General features: G+C 46.5%; 1 protein-coding gene across 5 annotated transcripts in view; it reads left to right on the forward strand.

Annotated features, from left to right (window-relative positions):
• The window catches only part of CCDC197 (coiled-coil domain containing 197), a 22,117-nt gene extending 2,581 nt beyond the window's left edge, over window positions 1-19,536 (forward strand). For 2 of the 5 annotated variants that reach the window (XM_077123424.1, XM_077123425.1), the window contains 5 exons: window positions 762-844; window positions 2,305-2,483; window positions 4,003-4,113; window positions 5,524-5,640; window positions 8,604-8,940. In XM_077123424.1, coding sequence (XP_076979539.1) covers window positions 762-844; window positions 2,305-2,483; window positions 4,003-4,113; window positions 5,524-5,640; window positions 8,604-8,816 — 703 coding nt within the window. In that variant the 3' untranslated portion in view covers window positions 8,817-8,940. Of the gene's footprint in view, window positions 1-761; window positions 845-2,304; window positions 2,484-4,002; window positions 4,114-5,523; window positions 5,641-8,603; window positions 8,945-19,257 lie in introns of those variants that run through there. The other 3 variants (XM_077123427.1, XM_077123428.1, XM_077123426.1) reach the window with 3 other exon arrangements.
• Window positions 19,537-19,729: the final 193 nt, after the last annotated feature.

Below are 19,729 nucleotides of genomic sequence, written 5' to 3' on the forward strand. Positions count from 1 at the left end.
AATTCGTGGATGCAAAAATGGGGCTCAGAGGGACAGAGTGACTTCCCCCAGGGCACTCAGCTGTTATTCAGAGATTTCAGGGTGACTGGGCTCACCCAGCTGGCCAGAACCGGCCCTGCTCTGCTCTCTGCCCTTGACTGCTGGGAAGCCCCTGCCCTTCTTTCCTCCTGACCTTGACTGTGGGCCCAGGCAGGTGAAGGACACTCCTCTTGCCAAAGAGTCAAGCCTAGCAGGGCAGCAGCACCCACCATCTCCCATGCATGATCTTGGGTGGGGTGGCAGTGGGGGTGACTTCACATTGAGCTCTCATGTGCAAGGCACCTCACGCCTGGTCCCCGCAAGCCTGTGAAAGAGGAACTCTCAACACCCTCTATTACAGCTGGGCCACCCAGGCACAGAGAGGTGAAGCCCCTCGCCCAACTCTCCGCTGTCTCTTGGGGCTGGGGGAGGGGGGAGTGGTCTCCGGCTGCCACTGCCCAACCTCTAGGAGTTTCCTGAGCCACAGCGACCTGGGTTTCCCACTCCCCCACTCCCTTTCCTTGCTGCCTGGTCACTGGCATCAACGTGACGTCTTAGGGTCCAATGTGATCAGCAGGAAAATGGGGTGCAAAGACAGATTGATTAGCCACAGATCAACTGGGGAGTGGCCAGTCCAGTTCAGGTCCAGGCAGGGAATCCACAGAGGGTGGCCCTTGTAAGGGTTCCCTGAGAGCCTCCAAGCCACGGTCTCTCATCTGGCTCTGGCCATCATGTTTCTACAGGCAGAGGAAGCTGAAGAGACAGGTTGAGAAGCACAAGCTTTTTGAAGATTATCTGATTAAGGTCCTGGAGAAACTCCCCAAGGGTATGTCTGAAGCCGCCTCAGAAAGCCTGTCACCTCCGCGGCCTTCAGTGCGCTTGGCCGCTTCCCAGCACGGGACTCATCCACGATGGGCCGAGCCTCGAGGTCCTCCTCTGCAGGACAGGGCCCCCGAAGTTCCAGCCACAGGGATTAGGAGGGGCTCAGGTGCCAGGGTCACACGGCCTGGTTCAGGTCCAACCCAGCATCGCTGGCAGCGTGTCTCTAGCACATTCTCAAGGTCTCAGTCTCTTTATCTGTACAAGGAGAACAGCAGCAGTTATGCGGATTAGAAGAAATCGTCCTTTATAAATATTTGGCACAGTGCCGGGCATTTAGCTTGTATCCATCTCCATCATCATCATCGTTGTTGTCATTATTTTGGTTTTGTTGTTTTGTTTTGGGGGCCTTTACTGGCTTGCCACTATTAACTAAAATTACAGAAACATAATTTTATGCTTTTTAAAATCATGATTTGTACTGCAGTCCATTGTTACAAGTGCTGGAGACTTGGTAGCAAAGGGAAGGGGAGACAAACATATACATATTTATTATCATTATTATCTAACAACAACAAATAATTATGAGCATTTATTAAATATTTAATTAACGTTCTTTAGTACATCTTTTTCAACCACCCTGATGAGCTTCTGAGTTCTGTTTTACCCAGGCTCAGAGAGGTTAAGGAACTCACCCAAGGTCACCCAGCAGGGAAGTGGTAAGGCTGGGGCTCAGACTCTGGTCTGTTGGACTTCATGGCCACTGCATTAGTGTGATAAGGAGGTACTGACAGGGAGCTGGGCTTCACTGAGGAGGTGGCCTCTCACGGAACCCCAGACAATGCACAAGAGCTCAGCAAAGGGGGGATGATGTTCCAGGCACAGGGAACAGCAAGGTGGGTTTGGGAATCGTGACTGAGCTGTGTGCTGGAGCTCCAGGACTGGGCAGGGTTGCTGGGAAGGTTGGGCCTTGAACCCCCAGCCAAATAGGGGTGTGGGTGAAGCACAGGGCTTGAAGCCAGCGTGAGCACCTAGTGCTGCTCTGGCAGCCTCCCTAATTCCACAGTTCATCTCCGTTCGGAGCAGGCAAACCCCAGAGCTGGGGAAGCACTCAGGAAGGGAACATTTCTTGCCCTTCCTCTCCCACTAAGCTCTTGCAGCTTCCCCCACTTCAGCTCTTGGCAGACTCGGTCCAGATTCTGTGTTCTCCACCACCCGGTGACCTTCTGAATTTTGGGGTTTCTCTTGACGAGACAGTAGGTGGATGGGGCCAGGCAGTAGCTGTCCCACTGGACTGTCTTAAAGTAAGCCCGTGTGGATTGTCTGGCCCTCTCATCTTTGGGGTTCCAGTTGGAATTCTGGGGCAACAGCAGAAGCCCCACCCTCCTCACTGTATCAGCCCTGGCAGGGGGCGGCAAGAACCGGCGGTGTGCACCCACCCCTCCTGCCCTGGTGCTGTCTCCATAGGCTACGAGGAGCAGGGGCAGCCGGAGGAGGCGCAGGTGGAGGCCATGGTGGAGCGCTACGGGAGGCTCTTCGCAGCCAGCCAGGACGTCCAGAAGCACCTGGAGGCCTTCTTCAGGATGAACCAGGCCGTCCACGAGAGCCTCGAGTCTCTAGAGGAAGGCCACAGGGCTCTAGTCCCGGTAACAGCTGCCTGCAATCTGTCTATCCTGTGGCCCGGGGCCTGGGGAGAGGGGTGTCCGGGCCCTCTGCACCCGGGGTAGGCCTGCGGCAGTGCTGGGCTGCTGAGAGGAGGGCCCGGGTTGTTCTGTATCTGCTTTGCCTCCCCTTCTTCCACCCCACCCACCCCTCAGGGTTTCTCCTGAGGCCAAGCCTGTGCTCCGAAGGGCTTGTGTTCTGTGTGGTAGACAAGTCAGGAGCTCTAGATCCAGATTGGCCGGGGTTCAAATCCCAGCTCAGCCACCGCTAGGCATGAACCCCTGGGCAAAGTCTATATCCTCTCTGAGCCTCAGTTTGTTCATCTTCGAATGGGTAGGAAGGAGGCAACGTGATATGGTTGGGAGGATTGTGACGAGACAACCAACTAAAGTGAGCAGCCGCAAACGCCATTTCCCCTCCCCTTCCTTTTCTGGTTATCCCGTAATAAATAGAATTTTCACCCGGAAGGGTGGGCATTCTAGGCAGAGGAATTGCCCCTGCAACAGCACAGCATTACAGAGCTTCCCGCTGCAGCTGGTGCCTGGGATCACGGAGAGGGAAAGGACCTAGGGGGCGGGGGTGGGGGTGGGGGTGCTCAATGCAAAGGGACTTTGCCGGATACGCGAACTGAGCCCCTGCCCCCTAGCGGCCACGCTGTAAACCTTCACCATTTTGTACCCACCACGGATTTTTCTATTCCTTGGAATGAGGATTTTATGTGCTGGGCTCTGGCAGGAGCACTTTCTGTGCTGTATCTCATTTAAATCTCTACCCAGCAACCCAAGGCGAGTGCTTTTATTCTCAGGGCTGGCATTAGGGTGAGGGGAGTGAGGTGATTTGTGCAAGTGCAGGGTTAGATCCCCTCTTTATTTAAAATGTTGATATTGTGTGCATCATGGATATTTTTGGACTACTTTTGATTTTTAACAATATCACATCAAAATATTATTTATCTTGATTACTAAGGTTCTTAGTACCCTCTTAAATTTTCACCTTAATCGCAGCCCTGCTCTCCCATTTTGAGGTGAGAAAACAAAGGCTCAGAAAAGTGAGACCTGCGGATGGCTCGAATCCCACTGGCTGAGGCATCCCATGTCCACAGACCACAGCCTGTCCAGGGGAGTGTGCCCAGCACAGCCTGGGCCCCGGGCTCACCTGGGCCCCAGCAAGCCTCTCCCAGCCTTGCACTGTGTGTCCTCCTGGCAGCCACTAAAAGCAGAAGGGCACAGACGGTTGGCTCTGGTCATGACAAGGAAAATAAGGCTATAGAGGCTGAGTTGGGATTCAAACCCCAGTCAGCCAGGACACGCCCTTTCCTGTACTCCTAGAGCCTCAAATGTCCCCTGCCTCCCAGAACTTGGCCCTCTTCCCCCAGGGGCTTCTGTGCCTACCACCCCTTCATTGCCCAGACTGCCCTGGGCAGTGGGCATCTCTGGAGCTGGCCCCAGGGGTGAGGCCCGGGAGAGTTTGCTGTTCTGAACTGACCCAGCCTTCTCATCCCAGAGTCTCAAGATCCAGCTGTGTCAGCTGCAGAAGAAGTGTCACCGCAAGCAGGAGCAGCGGCGGCAGGTGGAATACAGTGTCACCTACCAGAACAACACCAGCAGCTGCAGTGTGAGTCCAGGCTGTCGGCCCAGGGACAGGGTCTGGGAGGGGGGCTGTCTTCCCAACCAACCCCCCCAACTCATCCATACACACACACATGCGCGTGGACAGGCACACACAGGCCCATATCTGCGTGCACGCGCACAGGCACACATGAGCACATAAACGTACAGGCCTGGTTATGCACACACACGCAGTCATGCCTAGGTACATGCACACAGGCACACACAGATGCACATGTGCACACAGGTACGTTGCACACACATGCATGAGCACACGTACTCGTGCACACATGCACATGTACAACCACATATACTGCTTCCCTCTCCTTAGTGACTTTACTTTCAAGTGGCCACTCCAAGAGGGAGTAGGTATTACTTTACAGGCAGGGAAACTGAGACCACAGACAGGTAAGGACCAAGCACTGCCGAGAACCAGAACTGGGAGCCCCCAGCCCAGTCCCAGGGTGCTTAGTCATGCCTTATTAATAATAAAATAATGGCGATGGCGTGAGTGGTTACTGCATCCTCTCTTCCATCACCCTCACATCTTAGACCATGGCCGGGCCCAAGCAGGCTCCCCTAAGTTTCATGGAAACTTACCCATACCAGTTTCACAGATGAGAAAAGCGAAGCTCAGAGTCAGTAAGTCATGGCCAAAGCCCTGGACCGAGGACCAGGATTTCTAGACTTAAGCTCTCGTGCTAGCTCTTCCGGGCCTTGAGAATGTGGTTCAGTTGCCTCCAGAGGCCCCGTTATCCTCATCGTGAGCAGAGCCAATGTGTGTGCGCTTCGGCCTCAGGGCTGCTGGGAAAACACTGGGAGCAAGGCTGAGAGAGGCCTCCCATGACCCAGGAGAGCCCTGGGCACAAGCTGTGCTGGACACCTCCCACGGGCAGGGTGCGGTCAGCAAATAGGACTCTTCAGGTCCAGACTGAACTGGCCTCACAGGACCTGAGTTTACAAGACATGAGGGTTGGGACCTCTAGGCTGCTGACCCCCAACCAAGGGGCTTGGAGTGGGAGCTGTATGGGTTACAGTTTTCAGAGACCCTTCCAGATCTTTCTGTCCAAGCTCCCTTCTCCCTTTTCCCCCATGCCGTGTAGGGGGCTTGAAGTCCAGGACTCCGGTACAGCCTGCAGTGAGGGCCACTGGTTCCCCGGTCCCCTTCCCACCCCAGGCATGCACCACCCACATCTCTAGCCAGCAGGATCCTCTGAGAGGAGTTAGTCCTGTCTCCCATTTGGGAGGGGAGGAAGCTCGGACCTTGAGGTGGGGAGGGACTTGCCCAAGCCCCATAGGAAGGATGCCAAAGCAGCTCCTGGCTCCAGGACACTTCTGTGGCCTAGGGATGAGCTGGGGCGGGGTGGGGGTGCTGGGAACGGGTCTGAGTCCTCTCCTCCTCCTCCCTCCCCTGCAGAACCAGCTGCTGAACTGCATACAGCTGGCCATCGACAGCATGGCCCGGCAGTGCTGGCCCTCTGCCCACGGCCCGCCCAGGAACATGGGCCTCTTCTCCAAGCTCGACCTGATTCAGGTGAGGCTTGCTGGCCGTGGGGCTTGCCTGTTCTCATCAGGTGTGGGCTTTAGCCCCTGTCACCCCTTCCTCGCAGCTACAGGGGCTGGCAGTAGGTCACATGATGCCTTATCAGTCTCTCCACAAACTTGTAGTGAGAACCCATCAGGTGCAGGAACAGAGGAGGGTACAGAGGAGCTCCCGCACAGCTGGTTGTCGTCTGCAGCCCCCACCCTGGAACACACACCTGCATGCCCACACACAGTGTACACACGCCGTACACACATTCACACGTGCTCCCTGCACACCTGACCACACACACAAAACATCACCTGGCACATACAGTGCACATTCCACATGAGGAGGGGCTGCCCAGCGACCCCGAGGGAACCTTCCTAGCCAAGCCCAACGAACTTACTGCCCCCACTAGGACCCCAGCCCCAGATCAGTGATGCTGCAGGTGCAGCAATGAGAGAACATGCATGGTCAGATGGCTTCAATAATGGTGCATGTCTTTTAAAAAAAATACTAGCTTTTGAAATATAATTCGTGTGTCATAAAATTCCCCTTTAAAGTAAACAAACATCTCAATGTTTTGAGTATATTCAGAGTTGTACAACCATCACTAACATCTAATATCAGAACATTTTCATCACCCCCAAATGAAAACTTATACCCATTAGAAGTCATTCCCCATTCCCCTCCCCCGCCCCCTTAGAGGCCCTGGCAACCACTAAGCCAATTTCTTCCTGTCTGGATTTGCCTATTCTGGAGTTTCATATAAATTAAATCAATGATATTTATTTGTCTTTTTGTGTCTGGCTTACTTCACTTAGCATCAAGTTTTCAGGATTCATGTTGCAGCATTGTATCAGAACTTCATTCCTTTTTAAGGCTCAGTAATATTCCATTGATGGATAGATTAGATTTTGTTTAAAAAAATGTCGTTCAGTGGACATTTGGGTTGTTTCCATTTATTGGTTATAAATAACGTTGCTGTGGACATTCGTGTACACATTTTTGTGAAGAGATAAGTTTCCAGTTCCCTTGGGTATATAGTTAGGACTGGAGTTGCTGGATCATATGTGAAGTCTATTTTTAACCTTTTGTTTTCCACAGTGGCTGCACAGTGTTACAATTCTACCAGCAATGTACAAGTGTTCTAATTTCTCTACATCCTTATCAATATTTGTTGTTGTCTTTTAAAATTTAGCTGTCTTTGTGGGTGGTTTTGATTTGCATTTTCTTGATAACTAATGATGTTGAGCATCTTTGCATGTACTTATTGACCATTTGTATATTTTCTTTGGAGAGATGCCTGTTCAAATCCTTTGGCTATTTTTTAATTACGCTGTGTGTCTTTTTATTATTGAATGGCAAAAGTTCTTAATATATTCAGGATGTAAGTCCCTTATCAGACAAGATTTGCAAATATCTTCTCCCAATTTATGGCCTGTATTTTCACACTGTTGATGGTGCTCTTTAAAGCACACAAGTTTTAAATTCTGATGAAGTCCAGTTTATCTAATTTTCACTTTGGTTGCTTGTGCTTTCTTTGGTTGCTTGTGCTTTAAGTGTTTTATCTAAGAAATTATTGCCTAATCCAAGGTCACGAAGATTTACTCCTGTTTTCTTATAAGAGTTTTATTGTTTCAGTTTATTATTTAGGTCTAAGATTGATTTTCCTCTAATTTTTGTATATGGTGTGAGGTAGGAGTTCAGTTCCGTTCTTTTTCGTGAGGATGCCCAGTTAGTTCCAGTTAGTTTTGATTTGTTGAAAAGAGTATCTCCCCCTCATTGAACTGTCTTGGCACCCTTGTGGAAGAACAATTGACCATAAGGGTGAGGCTCTATTTCTAGACTCTATTCCGTTGATCTGTACATCTGTCCTTATGCCAGCACCATACTGTCTTTAGTTATTGTAGTTTTGTTGTAAATTTTGGAATTGGGAAGGATGAGTCCTCCAACATGGTGGTTCTTTCCAAGATCATTTTGGCTATTCTAATAGACCACATTTTGCCTCATATGAGTGGAAGTTCAGCGACTGGGTGGGTTTCAGGCACAGTGTGATCTGCAGTTCTTGCCACCCACTCCTGTCTGCCATCTTCGGCACTGGCTTCATCCTGTGTCCTAAGTTGCTTATTCTATATGAGATGGGTTCAGTGGAGATGTTCAAACCCAGGATTCCTTGCTCTTCTGGTACACTGTGGGACAAGTCCCTGCTCTGGTGTCTAATAGCCATGTCCATAGTGGGCAAGCTTGCTCACTGCCTTAGTTTAGGACTTTTACAGCAACTTCACAGGCAGGATTAACGCTGCTGCATGGCACGCCATCCGCACTGAAGTCAATATAATTGGCATCCCCTGGAGCATAACTCACTCTCATAGGAATATGAATGATGTAATGTCTCAGCAAAGGGCACATTTGTCCAAATAGTCACAGTATATTCATTTCACCTTGCTCCCAAGGAAAAGGAAAAAATCACACAGTGATGTCAAGTAGTCCCAAGCGTCTCCTGCAACAATCACATCTGCATCTACATTAGTCACTCAATCAACACTTAATGAGTCACCCCTATGTGCTTAGCATTATGCTAGAGAGACTTAGAAGTGGGGAACATACAGGGTCACCTAATCCTTAAGAAATGAAGCCCTTCAGAGAGAAGATCTGGGGGCAATCAGGGCTGGCTTCTTGGAGGAAGCAATGAGAAACAGCAGGGAACCACATTCAGAAAGCCACATAAGGTCCTGAACTCTGTGTCATCCAGCTCAGCTACCACTGGGCAGTGCAGCTTCAGACAAGTCGCTTAACCTCTCTGAGCCTCAGCTGCCCATTTGTCAAGCGGCAATGCTACCTCACCCTTTGCAGGACTCTGCTGAGCATTAATGGAATTCAGGCCAAATTTGCCAGTGTTTGGGTCCCTGGAATATGATGCTCCAGGGCCAAGGCACCATTAGGTGAGAGAGATTTATTTTCCTTCCCAGGAATTTATATTGGACAAAATGGAAACTCTGAGACTCATATCACTGCTCATGGAACCCAGAATGTGCTGGTCGGGGGAGAGCTCGCAGGTCCAGGGGCTCAGGAATTACCCCAGACCCTGCAGGAAATGTCCAAGGAGACCCGGTTCAATCCCCAGGACCCCTTTTCCCAGCACCCAGACTTCAGAGCACTGCATCCAGCCTGTACTGACATGACCCACGGCCTTGCAGGCCCTGCCGACATCATGACCATCTCCCTACCTGCTCGGTTTCCTTTTCTTGCCACCAGAGTGGCGGGAGCCAGTCTGAGGGCACGAGAGAGTAGGCAGGGCCCTGGGGCCAGCCAGGGTGAGGGGCTGCTGTTCCCTCTCTGGTGAGTGAGCACGGATCACGATGAGGTCTGCCTGGAAGGTGGGAGAGAGAGGGCTAGGGAGGTTCCTGGGTTGGAGACAGCAGCCGGGAGGGAAGCCACAGGTAGGAGGCTGTCGCACCTGGGATCCGGGGCTGCAGAACTTACCATCATGGGCGGGTTCCTCTGAGACTGAGGAGCCTGTCTTTTGGGAACATCTGCATTACAGGAACTAGGTCCACCCTGATCCCAGGGTGCTTAGGAGTTTGGCTTGTCCACAGCACACTGGGAGCCAAGGGAGTACTGAACTTGTAGGGGGAAATCTGATGGCCAGAGGCTGAACACCAAAGTTGGTGCTTCTGAAGGTCCCAAAGCTGCTTGGAATGAATTCTACTCTTGGGGAGACACGGTAAGGTGGAGCCCCTCTCTGGGCTGGTTTTCTTCTCTGTGAAATTAGGGTGTGAGCAGATGTCTAAGGCGGCCCCCCTCTGGTATGATATTCTTACATCTAGGCTGGGAAAGCTTGGGCTACACAGGAGGTGCTGACGTGGCCTGTTGTACATAGGGGTAAAATCTCCCCAGCAACCAACACCGCCCTGGAAATGACTCCCTCCTAGTGGGCTCCCGATGTTAACTTATTTAGGTAGAGTTTAAAGTTAAGAGCAGCTGTTGAGCCATGAACAGTGGTTATGTCAGCAAATTAACTTTTCAAAGGACAGTTTTATAAAAGATGCTGATATTAAGTCAGCAAAAACCAAGGATCTGTAGTATTCCAGGCATGGTCAGGAGAGAGGGACATTCCCTAAGGACTTGAGTAGGACACGGCCACTTACTTAATCAGGGAAGTTGACTATAAAGAGGAAGGCTAGGTGTGGTCAGGTCCAAAGGGCAGTTTAAACAATGGGGAAAGGAGGAGGAAGAAACTGTTTCCAGTTTCTGATCTCACAGGGCTTTGGAGAAAAGGGGGCATTTGAGGTAAGGCTTGAGTCTGATTTCAGAGGGGAGAGGTTGAGGGAAGGCTGAAGAAAAGGGAAGAAAACACAAAGCGTAGGGCTTCCATTTTGGCTGGAGCACAAGGACGTGATGTGCATGAGAGAAAGTGGACTGCGGCCATCGCGGGGCCTTGAAGGGCAGGCCAGGAGGCTCGGTCTTCAGTCCAGAGCCCCTCCCGGCACTCATACTTGTCTCGGTTCTCTTTCCCTTTCCCCACGCCGCCCGGGGCACCAGTCTCTGGCTTTGCGGCTTGGCCCGCAGGCGCTCTCTGGAGAGCTGGTTGTCCTCCCATCCCATCAGCTGCCTGCTGTGCGCCTGCCGTGCGCCTGCTGTGCGCCTGCCATGCACTCGAGGACCAGGTTGGAAGGAGTCACACTCCTCGGGGAGGAGGGCGATCGGAACAGATGACTGGGTGGGGTGTGGCCTGGCCACCAACCCGCATTTGCAGCCGGCCAGGCTCCAGGGCTGACGGGGACGCTGTCAGGCCTCCGTGGGATGGGGGACGGGGCACGGGGCATGGAACTGACAAATGAGCCCCGTGCTCAGTGGCGCTGCTCCCCCGGGCTGGGATCCCTTTTAGAGTGCTGGGCTGGAGGCTTTCATCCTTCTCGCTGCACTGCCTTGACCCTGCACCTTTAAAGCCATTCCTCTTGGGTTCCATGTTAGCTGGAGAAAGGCTTTTGAGCATTTTTGGAGGAAAAAAAGCACCAGTTCAGGTATCTTAAGAAATACCACCTCATCTGACCTCACTTATAGAGTCTGAGACCCTAAGACACCTGCGGTCGAGGGCTTGGACATTTCTGTGATGGAGAACTCACTACCGGCAACAAATTCCAGCCTTAGGCAACTTCAAGAGTTAGAAAATTCTCCCTGCGAACTATCCTGAAAATATAAAAGAAAAAGAAAAGCCATCCTGGAAGAACTGGCTTATCCTGAGAAAATGAGCCACTTGCGGAGAAATCAAATTAAGTTGTTTTACCACACCTTTTCTTTGACCACTGGTTTTCAAACTTTGAAGTTGACCGAAGTGACCACAGATGCCTGCTAAAAGTATGGTTAGCTGGGGCTTATTCTCAGAGATTCAGATTCTGGGGTAGGGCCTGGGAACACAGATTTTTAACAAGCTTCCCAGGTGAGCCTGTGGGTTTCTAAAATGCCACACAAAAAAGGAGAAAGGCTTTTCAAAGCCTGAAAGTAACAGAAGTAACAAATGAACAAATTTTGACTACATAAAAAATGAAAACCTTATCTACCTCACAACACATAAGGAAATTTAAGTACAATAAAATTGGGAGGGGGTGGGAAATGGTGAGAACTTTGCCAGGGGCCAATGTGTTTGATATTTAAAGAGCTCTTAAAAGTGAAAAAAAAAAATGAAGACACTAATTGTTCATATTCAGCAAATAGTTCACAAAAGAAAAACAGCCTATAAATGTGAACGGTATTTCACCTCATTAAAAATAAAATTAAAGCTCCTGCTCCGGCGGCTCTCCAACCACCACTGTGCCCTCTTCCGCCTTCACCAGCTCCTCCGCCACCGTCCTCGACAGCCTTGCCACCCTCACCTTTCCTCCTCCAGAACAGCTACTGGGGGAGTGGAGACAATACAGAGCAGCTCCCGGAGCCACGATGGAGATCAAAGGGGCGGCGTATCCCATCCTGGAACGGCTGACTGTCTGGGAGAACCAGCTCCGGTGAGATCGCCAAGGGGCGCGAGCTTTCCCGGGTGGGACGGCAAGCGGCCGGAGTCCCTCCCTTCCTCCTTCCCAGGCCAGCTGGCAGAATTGGGCAGGCGGTCCCCTCGGGCCGCGGCGGCTGGCGCCCCCACCACGCGAGGCCCCCCAGACCAACTGAGAGAGTTGGGTCGGAAATCCCCAGACTGCGGAGAACGGTGACCAGGGGGGCCACTTCCAAACACGTGACTCCCCAGTCCGGCTGGGAACGGTGACTTTCCCGGGCTGCGGCGGCTGGCGCCCTCCAGCCACGCTTGGCACCCCGGGCCAACTAGAAAATTCAGTCGGGCGCTCTCCCGGGCTGTGGCGGCCGGCGACCCTCCCCGCGTTCGGACCCCCAAACGGGCCAGCTGGCACTCTTCCAAGCCGCTTCGGCTGGCGAACCTCCCCTAAGCGAGAGTTTTCCAAAGTTAAAGGACCCACACCACCTTTTACTGGTGGAACCCGCAGACAAACGTGTGTCACGAGCGCCACCTACTGGGCAGGATAAGAAAAACAGAACCCAGAGATTTCACAGAAAAATCTTTCAACCTGTTGGGTCCAACACCCAGGGAATCTGACTAAATGCCCAGACGCCAGCAGAAGATAACGGATCACACTCAGAAAATTGAAAATATGGCCCAGTCAAAGGAACAAACCAATAGTTCAAATGAGATACAGGAGCTGAAACAACTAATGCTGAATATACGAACAGAAATGGAAAACCTCTTCAAAAACGAAATCGATAAATTGAGGGAGGACATGAAGAAGACATGGGCTGAACAAAAAGAAGAAATAGAAAAACTGAAAAAACAAATCACAGAACTTATGGAAGTGAAGGATAAAGTAGAAAAGATGGAAAAAACAATGGATACCTACAATGATAGATTTAAAGAGACAGAAGATAGAATTAGTGATTTGGAGGATGGAACATCTGAATTCCAAAAGGAAACAGAAACTATAGGGAAAAGAATGGAAAAATTTGAACAGGGTATCAGGGAACTCAAGGACAATATGAACCGCACAAATATACGTGTTGTGGGTGTCCCAGAAGGAGAAGAGAAGGGAAAAGGAGGAGAAAAACTAATGGAAGGAATTATCACTGAAAATTTCCCAACTCTTATGAAAGACCTAAAATTACAGATCCAAGAAGTGCAGCGCACCCCAAAGAGATTAGACCCAAATAGGCGTTCTCCAAGACACTTACTAGTTAGAATGTCAGAGGTCAAAGAGAAAGAGAGGATTTTGAAATCAGCAAGAGAAAAACAATCCATCACATACAAGGGAAACCCAATAAGACTATGTGTAGATTTCTCAGCAGAAACCATGGAAGCTAGAAGACAGTGGGATGATATATTTAAATTACTAGAAGAGAAAAACTGCCAACCAAGACTCCTATATCCAGCAAAATTGTCCTTCAAAAATGAAGGAGAAATTAAAACATTCTCAGACAAAAAGTCACTGAGAGAATTTGTGACCAAGAGACCAGCTCTGCAAGAAATACTAAAGGGAGCACTAGAGTCAGATACGAAAAGACAGAAGAGAGAGGTATGGAGAAGAGTGTAGAAAGAAGGAAAGTCAGATATGATATATATACAAAAGGGAAAATGGTAGAGGAAAGTATTATCCAAACAGTAATAACACTAAATGTTAATGGACTGAATTCCCCAATCAAAAGACATAGACTGGCAGAATGGATTAAAAAACAGGATCCTTCTATATGCTGTCTACAGGAAACACATCTTAGACCCAAAAATAAACATAGGTTGAAAGTGAAAGGTTGGGAAAAGATATTTCATGCAAATAACAACCAGAAAAGAGCAGGAGTGGCTATACTAATATCCAACAAATTAGACTTCAAATGTAAAACAGTTAAAAGAGACAAAGAAGGACACTATCTACTAATAAAAGGAACAATTAAACAAGAAGACATAACAATCATAAATATTTACACACCGAACCAGAATGCCCCAAAATACGTGAGGAATACACTGCAAACACTGAAAAGGGAAATAGACACATATACCATAATAGTTGGAGACTTCAATTCACCACTTTCATCAATGGACAGAACATCTAGACAGAGGATCAATAAAGAAATAGAGAATCTGAATATTACTATAAATGAGCTAGACTTAACAGACATTTATAGGACATTACATCCCACAACAGCAGGATACACCTTTTTCTCAAGTGCTCATGGATCATTCTCAAAGATAGACCATATGCTGGGTCACAAAGCAAGTCTCAACAAATTTAAAAAGATTGAAATCATACACAACACTTTCTCAGATCATAAAGGAATGAAGTTGGAAATCAATAATAGGCAGAGTGCCAGAAAATTCACAAATACGTGGAGGCTCAACAACACACTCTTAAACAACAAGTGGGTCAAAGAAGAAATTGCAAGAGAAATTAGTAAATACCTAGAGGCGAATGAAAATGAAAACACAACATATCAAAACTTATGGGACGCAGAAAAGGCAGTGCTAAGAGGGAAATTTATTGCCCTAAATGCCTATATCAGAAAAGAAGAAAAGGCAAAAATGCAGGAATTAACTGTCCACTTGGAAGAACTGGAGAAAGAACAGCAAACTAATCCCAAAGCAAGCAAAAGGAAAGAAATAACAAAGATTAGAGCAGAAATAAATGAAATTGAGAACAGGAAAACAATAGAGAAAATCAATAAGACCAGAAGTTGGTTCTATGAGAAAATCAATAAGATTGATGGGCCCTTAGCAAGATTGACAAAAAGAAGAAGAGAGAGGATGCAAATAAATAAGATCAGAAATGGAAGAGGAGACATAACTACTGACCTCACAGAAATAAAGGAGGTAATAACAGGATACTATGAACAACTTTACGCTAATAAATACAACTATTTCCTTTCCAGGAAATGGACGGGTTCCTGGAAAGACATGAACAACCAACTTTGACTCAAGAAGACATAGATGACCTCAACAAACCAATCACAAGTAAAGAAATTGAATTAGTCATTCAAAAGCTCCCTAAAAAGAAAATCCAGGACCAGACGGCTTCACATGTGAATTCTATCAAACATTCCAGAAAGAATTAGTACCAACTCTCCTCAAACTCTTCAAAAAAATCGAAGTGGAGGGAAAACTACCTAATTCATTCTATGAAGCCAACATCACCCTCATACCAAAACCAGGCAAAGATATTACAGAAAAAGAAAACTACAGACCAATCTCTCTAATGAATATAGATGCAAAAATCCTCAATAAAATTCTAGCAAATCGTATCCAACAACACATTAAAAGAATTATACATCATGACCAAGTAGGATTCATCCCAGGTATGCAAGGATGGTTCAACATAAGAAAATCAATTAATGTAATACACCATATCAACAAATCAAAGCAGAAAAATCACATGATCATCTCAATTGATGCAGAGAAGGCATTTGACAAGATTCAACATCCGTTCCTGTTGAAAACACTTCAAAAGATAGGAATACAAGGGAACTCCCTTAAAATGATAGAGGGAATATATGAAAAACCCACAGCTAATATCATCCTCAATGGGGAAAAATTGAAAACTTTCCCCCGAAGTGGACAAGGATGTCCACTATCACCACTATTATCCAACATTGTGTTGGAGGTTCTAGCCAAAGCAATTAGACAAGAAAAAGAAATACAAGGCATCAAAATTGGAAAGGAAGAAGTAAAACTATCACTGTTTGCAGACGATATGATACTATACGTCGAAAACCCGGAAATATCCACAACAAAACTACTAGAGCTAATAAATGAGTACAGCAAAGTAGCAGGTTACAAGATCAACATTCAAAAATCTGTAGCATTTCTATACACTAGCAATGAACAAGCTGAGGGGGAAATCAAGAAACGAATCCCATTTACAATCGCAACTAAAAGAATAAAACACCTAGGAATAAATTTAACTAAAGAGACAAAAAACCTATATAAAGAAAACTACAAAAAACTGCTAAAAGAAATCACAGAAGACCTAAATAGATGGAAGGGCATACCGTGTTCATGGATTGGAAGACTAAATATAATTAAGATGTCAATCCTACCTAAATTGATCTACAGACTCAATGCAATACCAATCAAAACCCCAACAACTTATTTTTCAGAAATAGAAAAACCAATAAGCAAATTTATCTGGAAGGGCAGGGTGCCCCGAATTGCTAAAAACATCTTGAGGAAAAAAAACGAAGCTGGAGGTCTCACGCTGCCGGACTTTAAGGCATATTATGAAGCCACAGTGGTCAAAACAGCATGGTATTGGCATAAAGATGGATATATCAACCAATGGAATCAAATAGAGTGCTCAGATATAGACCCTCTCATCTATGGACATTTGATCTTTGATAAGGCAGTCAAGCCAACTCACCTGGGACAGAACAGTCTCTTCAATAAATGGTGCCTAGAGAACTGGATATCCATATGCAAAAGAATGAAAGAAGACCCATATCTCACACCTTATACAAAAGTTAACTCAAAATGGATCAAAGATCTAAACATTAGGTCTAAGACCATAAAACAGTTAGAGGAAAATGTAGGGAGATATCTTATGAAACTTACAATTGGAGGCGGTTTTATGGACCTTAAACCTAAAGCAAGAGCACTGAAGAAGGAAATAAATAAATGGGATCTCCTCAAAATTAAACACTTTTGTGCATCAAAGAACTTCATCAAGAAAGTAGAAAGACAGCCTACACAATGGGAGACAATATTTGGAAATGACATATCAGATAAAGGTCTAGTATCCAGAATTTTTAAAGAGATTGTTCAACTCAACAACAAAAAGACAGCCAACCCAATTACAAAATGGGAAAAAGACTTGAACAGACACCTACCAGAAGAGGAAATACGGATGGTCAAGAGGCACATGAAGAGATGCTCAATGTCCCTGGCCATTAGAGAAATGCAAATCAAAACCACAATGAGATATCATCTCACACTCACCAGAATGGCCATTTTCAACAAAACAGAAAATGACAAGTGCTGGAGAGGATGCGGTGAAAGAGGCACACTTATCCACTGTTGGTGGGAATGTCAAATGGTGCAACCACTGTGGAAGGCAATTTGGCGGTTCCTCAAAAAGCTGAATATAGAATTGCCATACGACCCAGCAATACCATTGCTAGGTATCTACTCAAAGAACTTAAGGGCAAAGACACAAACGGACATTTGCACACCAATGTTTATAGCAGCGTTATTGACAATTGCAAAGAGATGGAAACAGCCAAAATGTCCATCAACAGACGAGTGGCTAAACAAACTGTGGTATATACATACAATGGAATATTATGCAGCTTTAAGACAGAATAAACTTATGAAGCATGTAATAACATGGATGGACCTAGAGAACATTATGCTGAGTGAGTCCAGCCAAAAACTAAAGGACAAATACTGTATGGTCCCAGTGATGTGAACGGACATTCGAGAATAAACTTGGAATATGTCATTGGTAACAGAGTCCAGCAGGAGTTAGAAACAGGGTAAGATAATGGGTAATTGGAGCTGAAGGGATACAGACTGTGCAACAGGACTAGATACAAAAACTCAAAAATGGACAGCACAATAATACCTAAGTGTAAAGTAATCATGTTAAAACACTAAATGAAGCTGCATCTGAGCTAAAATAAATAAATAAATAAATAAATAAAATTAAAACCATGTAATTGTGTCCAAAGAATATATGCTAATATTTGTAACATAAGCTCTCCAACGCTGTGGCACTGTTTGGTGTAAACTCTCTGGAAAGTAGTTTGTTAACAGTTATCAATGATCTTAAAAAGCCTTATGTCCTTTGGTCAATAATTCCAGCTCAAGATATCTAAGCAAATAAGACCAGAACTATTTCGTTCAAAGTGACAGAAAGCCCAGCTCAACTCGGCTTAAGCAACAAAAGATAACGCATCAGCTCAAAAGCCGAAAAGACCAAGGATTCTGGCTTCAGGCACAGCTTAATCCAGGGGCTCAATGGGAACAACAGAATCTGGTTTCTTTTCATCTCTGGGCCCTGCTCTTCTACATCTTGGCTTCATTCTCACTGTCAGCATAAACAAGGCGGCTTCCAACACTCTCAGCCCTGCACCTGCCGAAGTTGAAGGCAGAGGGTAAAAAAGTGTCTTTTCAGTAGTTCCTGAACAAGTCCCAGGGTTCCTTCTGCTTGGATCCCTTTGGGTCATTGCCTCTCTCTCTCTCTCTCTCTCTCTCTCTCTCTCTCTCTCTCTCTTTTGTATGTTGTATGGTGGAGTCACATTTCATTCTTTTTAGTATCCCATTATTGCAGCACTGTCTGTTGAATTTTTGTTTGTTTGTTTGCTTGTTTGTTTTTTGTTTTTGGAAAGTGCACATGTGCCCCTCTTTAAGCCATCACTGATTGGCCAGGCCTGGGCCAGAGTTGTTTTTAAATATATATGTGTATATAGAGAGAGCGAGAGAAAGAGAGAGAGAGAGCGAGAAATCTTCACGCACATAAAGTCCATACATGGTGTACAATCAATGGCTCACAATATCATCACATAGTTATGTATTCATCACCATGGCCATTTTTAGAACATTTGCATCACACCAGGAAAAGAAAAAGAAAAAAGAAAAAACTCATAGATCCCATACCCATTACCCCTCCCTCTCACTGACTACTAGTATTTCAGTCTACCCAGTATTTTACCCTTTATCTCCCCTGATTATTTTTGTCCTTATTTTTTACACATCTATCCATATCCTGGATAAAAGGAGGATCAGACACAAGATTTTTAACAATCACACAGTTACATTGTAAAAGCTATATACTTACACAGTCATCTTCAAGGATCAAGGTTACTGGAACACAGTTCAACAGGTTCAGGTACTTCCCTCCAGCCCCTCCAATACACCATACGCTAAAAATGGATATATCTATATAATGCATAAGAAATAACCTCTAGGATACCCTCTCGACTCTGTTTGAAATCTCTCAGCCTATGAAACTTTATTTCGTCTCATTTCTCTCTTCCCCCTTTCAGTCAAGAAGTCTTTCTCAATCCTGTGATACTGCGTCCCAGCTCATACGGGGAGTTCTGTTCCACGATGCCAGGGAGATTGATGCCTCTGGGATCCCTGTCCCATGTAGAGGGGAGGGCAGTGAGTTCACCTGTCCAGTTGGCTTAGAGAGAGAGGCCACACCTGGGCAACAAAAAAGGTTCTCTGGGGTGACTCTTAGGCATAATTATAAATAGCCTTAACTTCTTTGCCAGAGTAAGTTCTGTAGGAGTGACCCCAAGATTGAGGGCTCAGCCTTGAATTGGTTGTCCCCACTGCTTGGGTGAATATCAGGAATTCCCCAGATGGGGAAGTTGAATATTTCCTCCTTTCTCTCCAGTTCCCCAAGGGAGACTTTGCAAATACTTTTTTGTTCTCTGCCCATATTACTCTGGGATATATCCGGGCATCACACTAACCTATACAAACCAACAAGCTCTCACACCCTATTCAAGATTCCACGTACTTACGGTGTTCAACTAATCTGACCATACAAGTTAAATTACGTAATGTGCTACCCAAAATATAAATTTTTCGGCCAAAGTTTTATTTGCAATTTAGTAAGGTGGAACATTTTTCATGTTTAGAGAAACCATTCCCCTAGCGCCCCTGCTGGAGGTCATGTGAACTACCTGGGCTGGAATATGGGAAGGAGGTTTCCAAAGGACTAATCAGCGCAGCTCCCAGAGAGAGGTGGAACCTCGCCGAGGACAAGCACAAGTAAGACTCGGCTGCTAGAGATGCCACCAGAGCTTCTGAACAAAGATGTTCATCTCGTTATTATTTGTAATAGCCAAAATTGCAAACAACCAAAATATTCCAGAGAAAAGAGTTTGGTAAATTAAGTCAAAGCATTATGATTTTGATCCTGCAGCCATTGCATATCATATTTTCATGGTTATTTAATGATAAAGAAAATATATATATATTGTAAAGTTAAGTTAAAAGGTAAAGCAAAAAACAGCCTATAAACCCAATTTATAAAAATTGAATACGCATAAAAGAGTAGAAGGAAGTGGGCTAAAGCAAGGTTTTTAAATGGGACAATCATGGCCTGGG

Source organism: Tamandua tetradactyla, chromosome 12, assembly GCF_023851605.1.
Source record: "Tamandua tetradactyla isolate mTamTet1 chromosome 12, mTamTet1.pri, whole genome shotgun sequence".
Classification (NCBI taxonomy): Eukaryota; Metazoa; Chordata; class Mammalia; order Pilosa; family Myrmecophagidae; genus Tamandua; species Tamandua tetradactyla.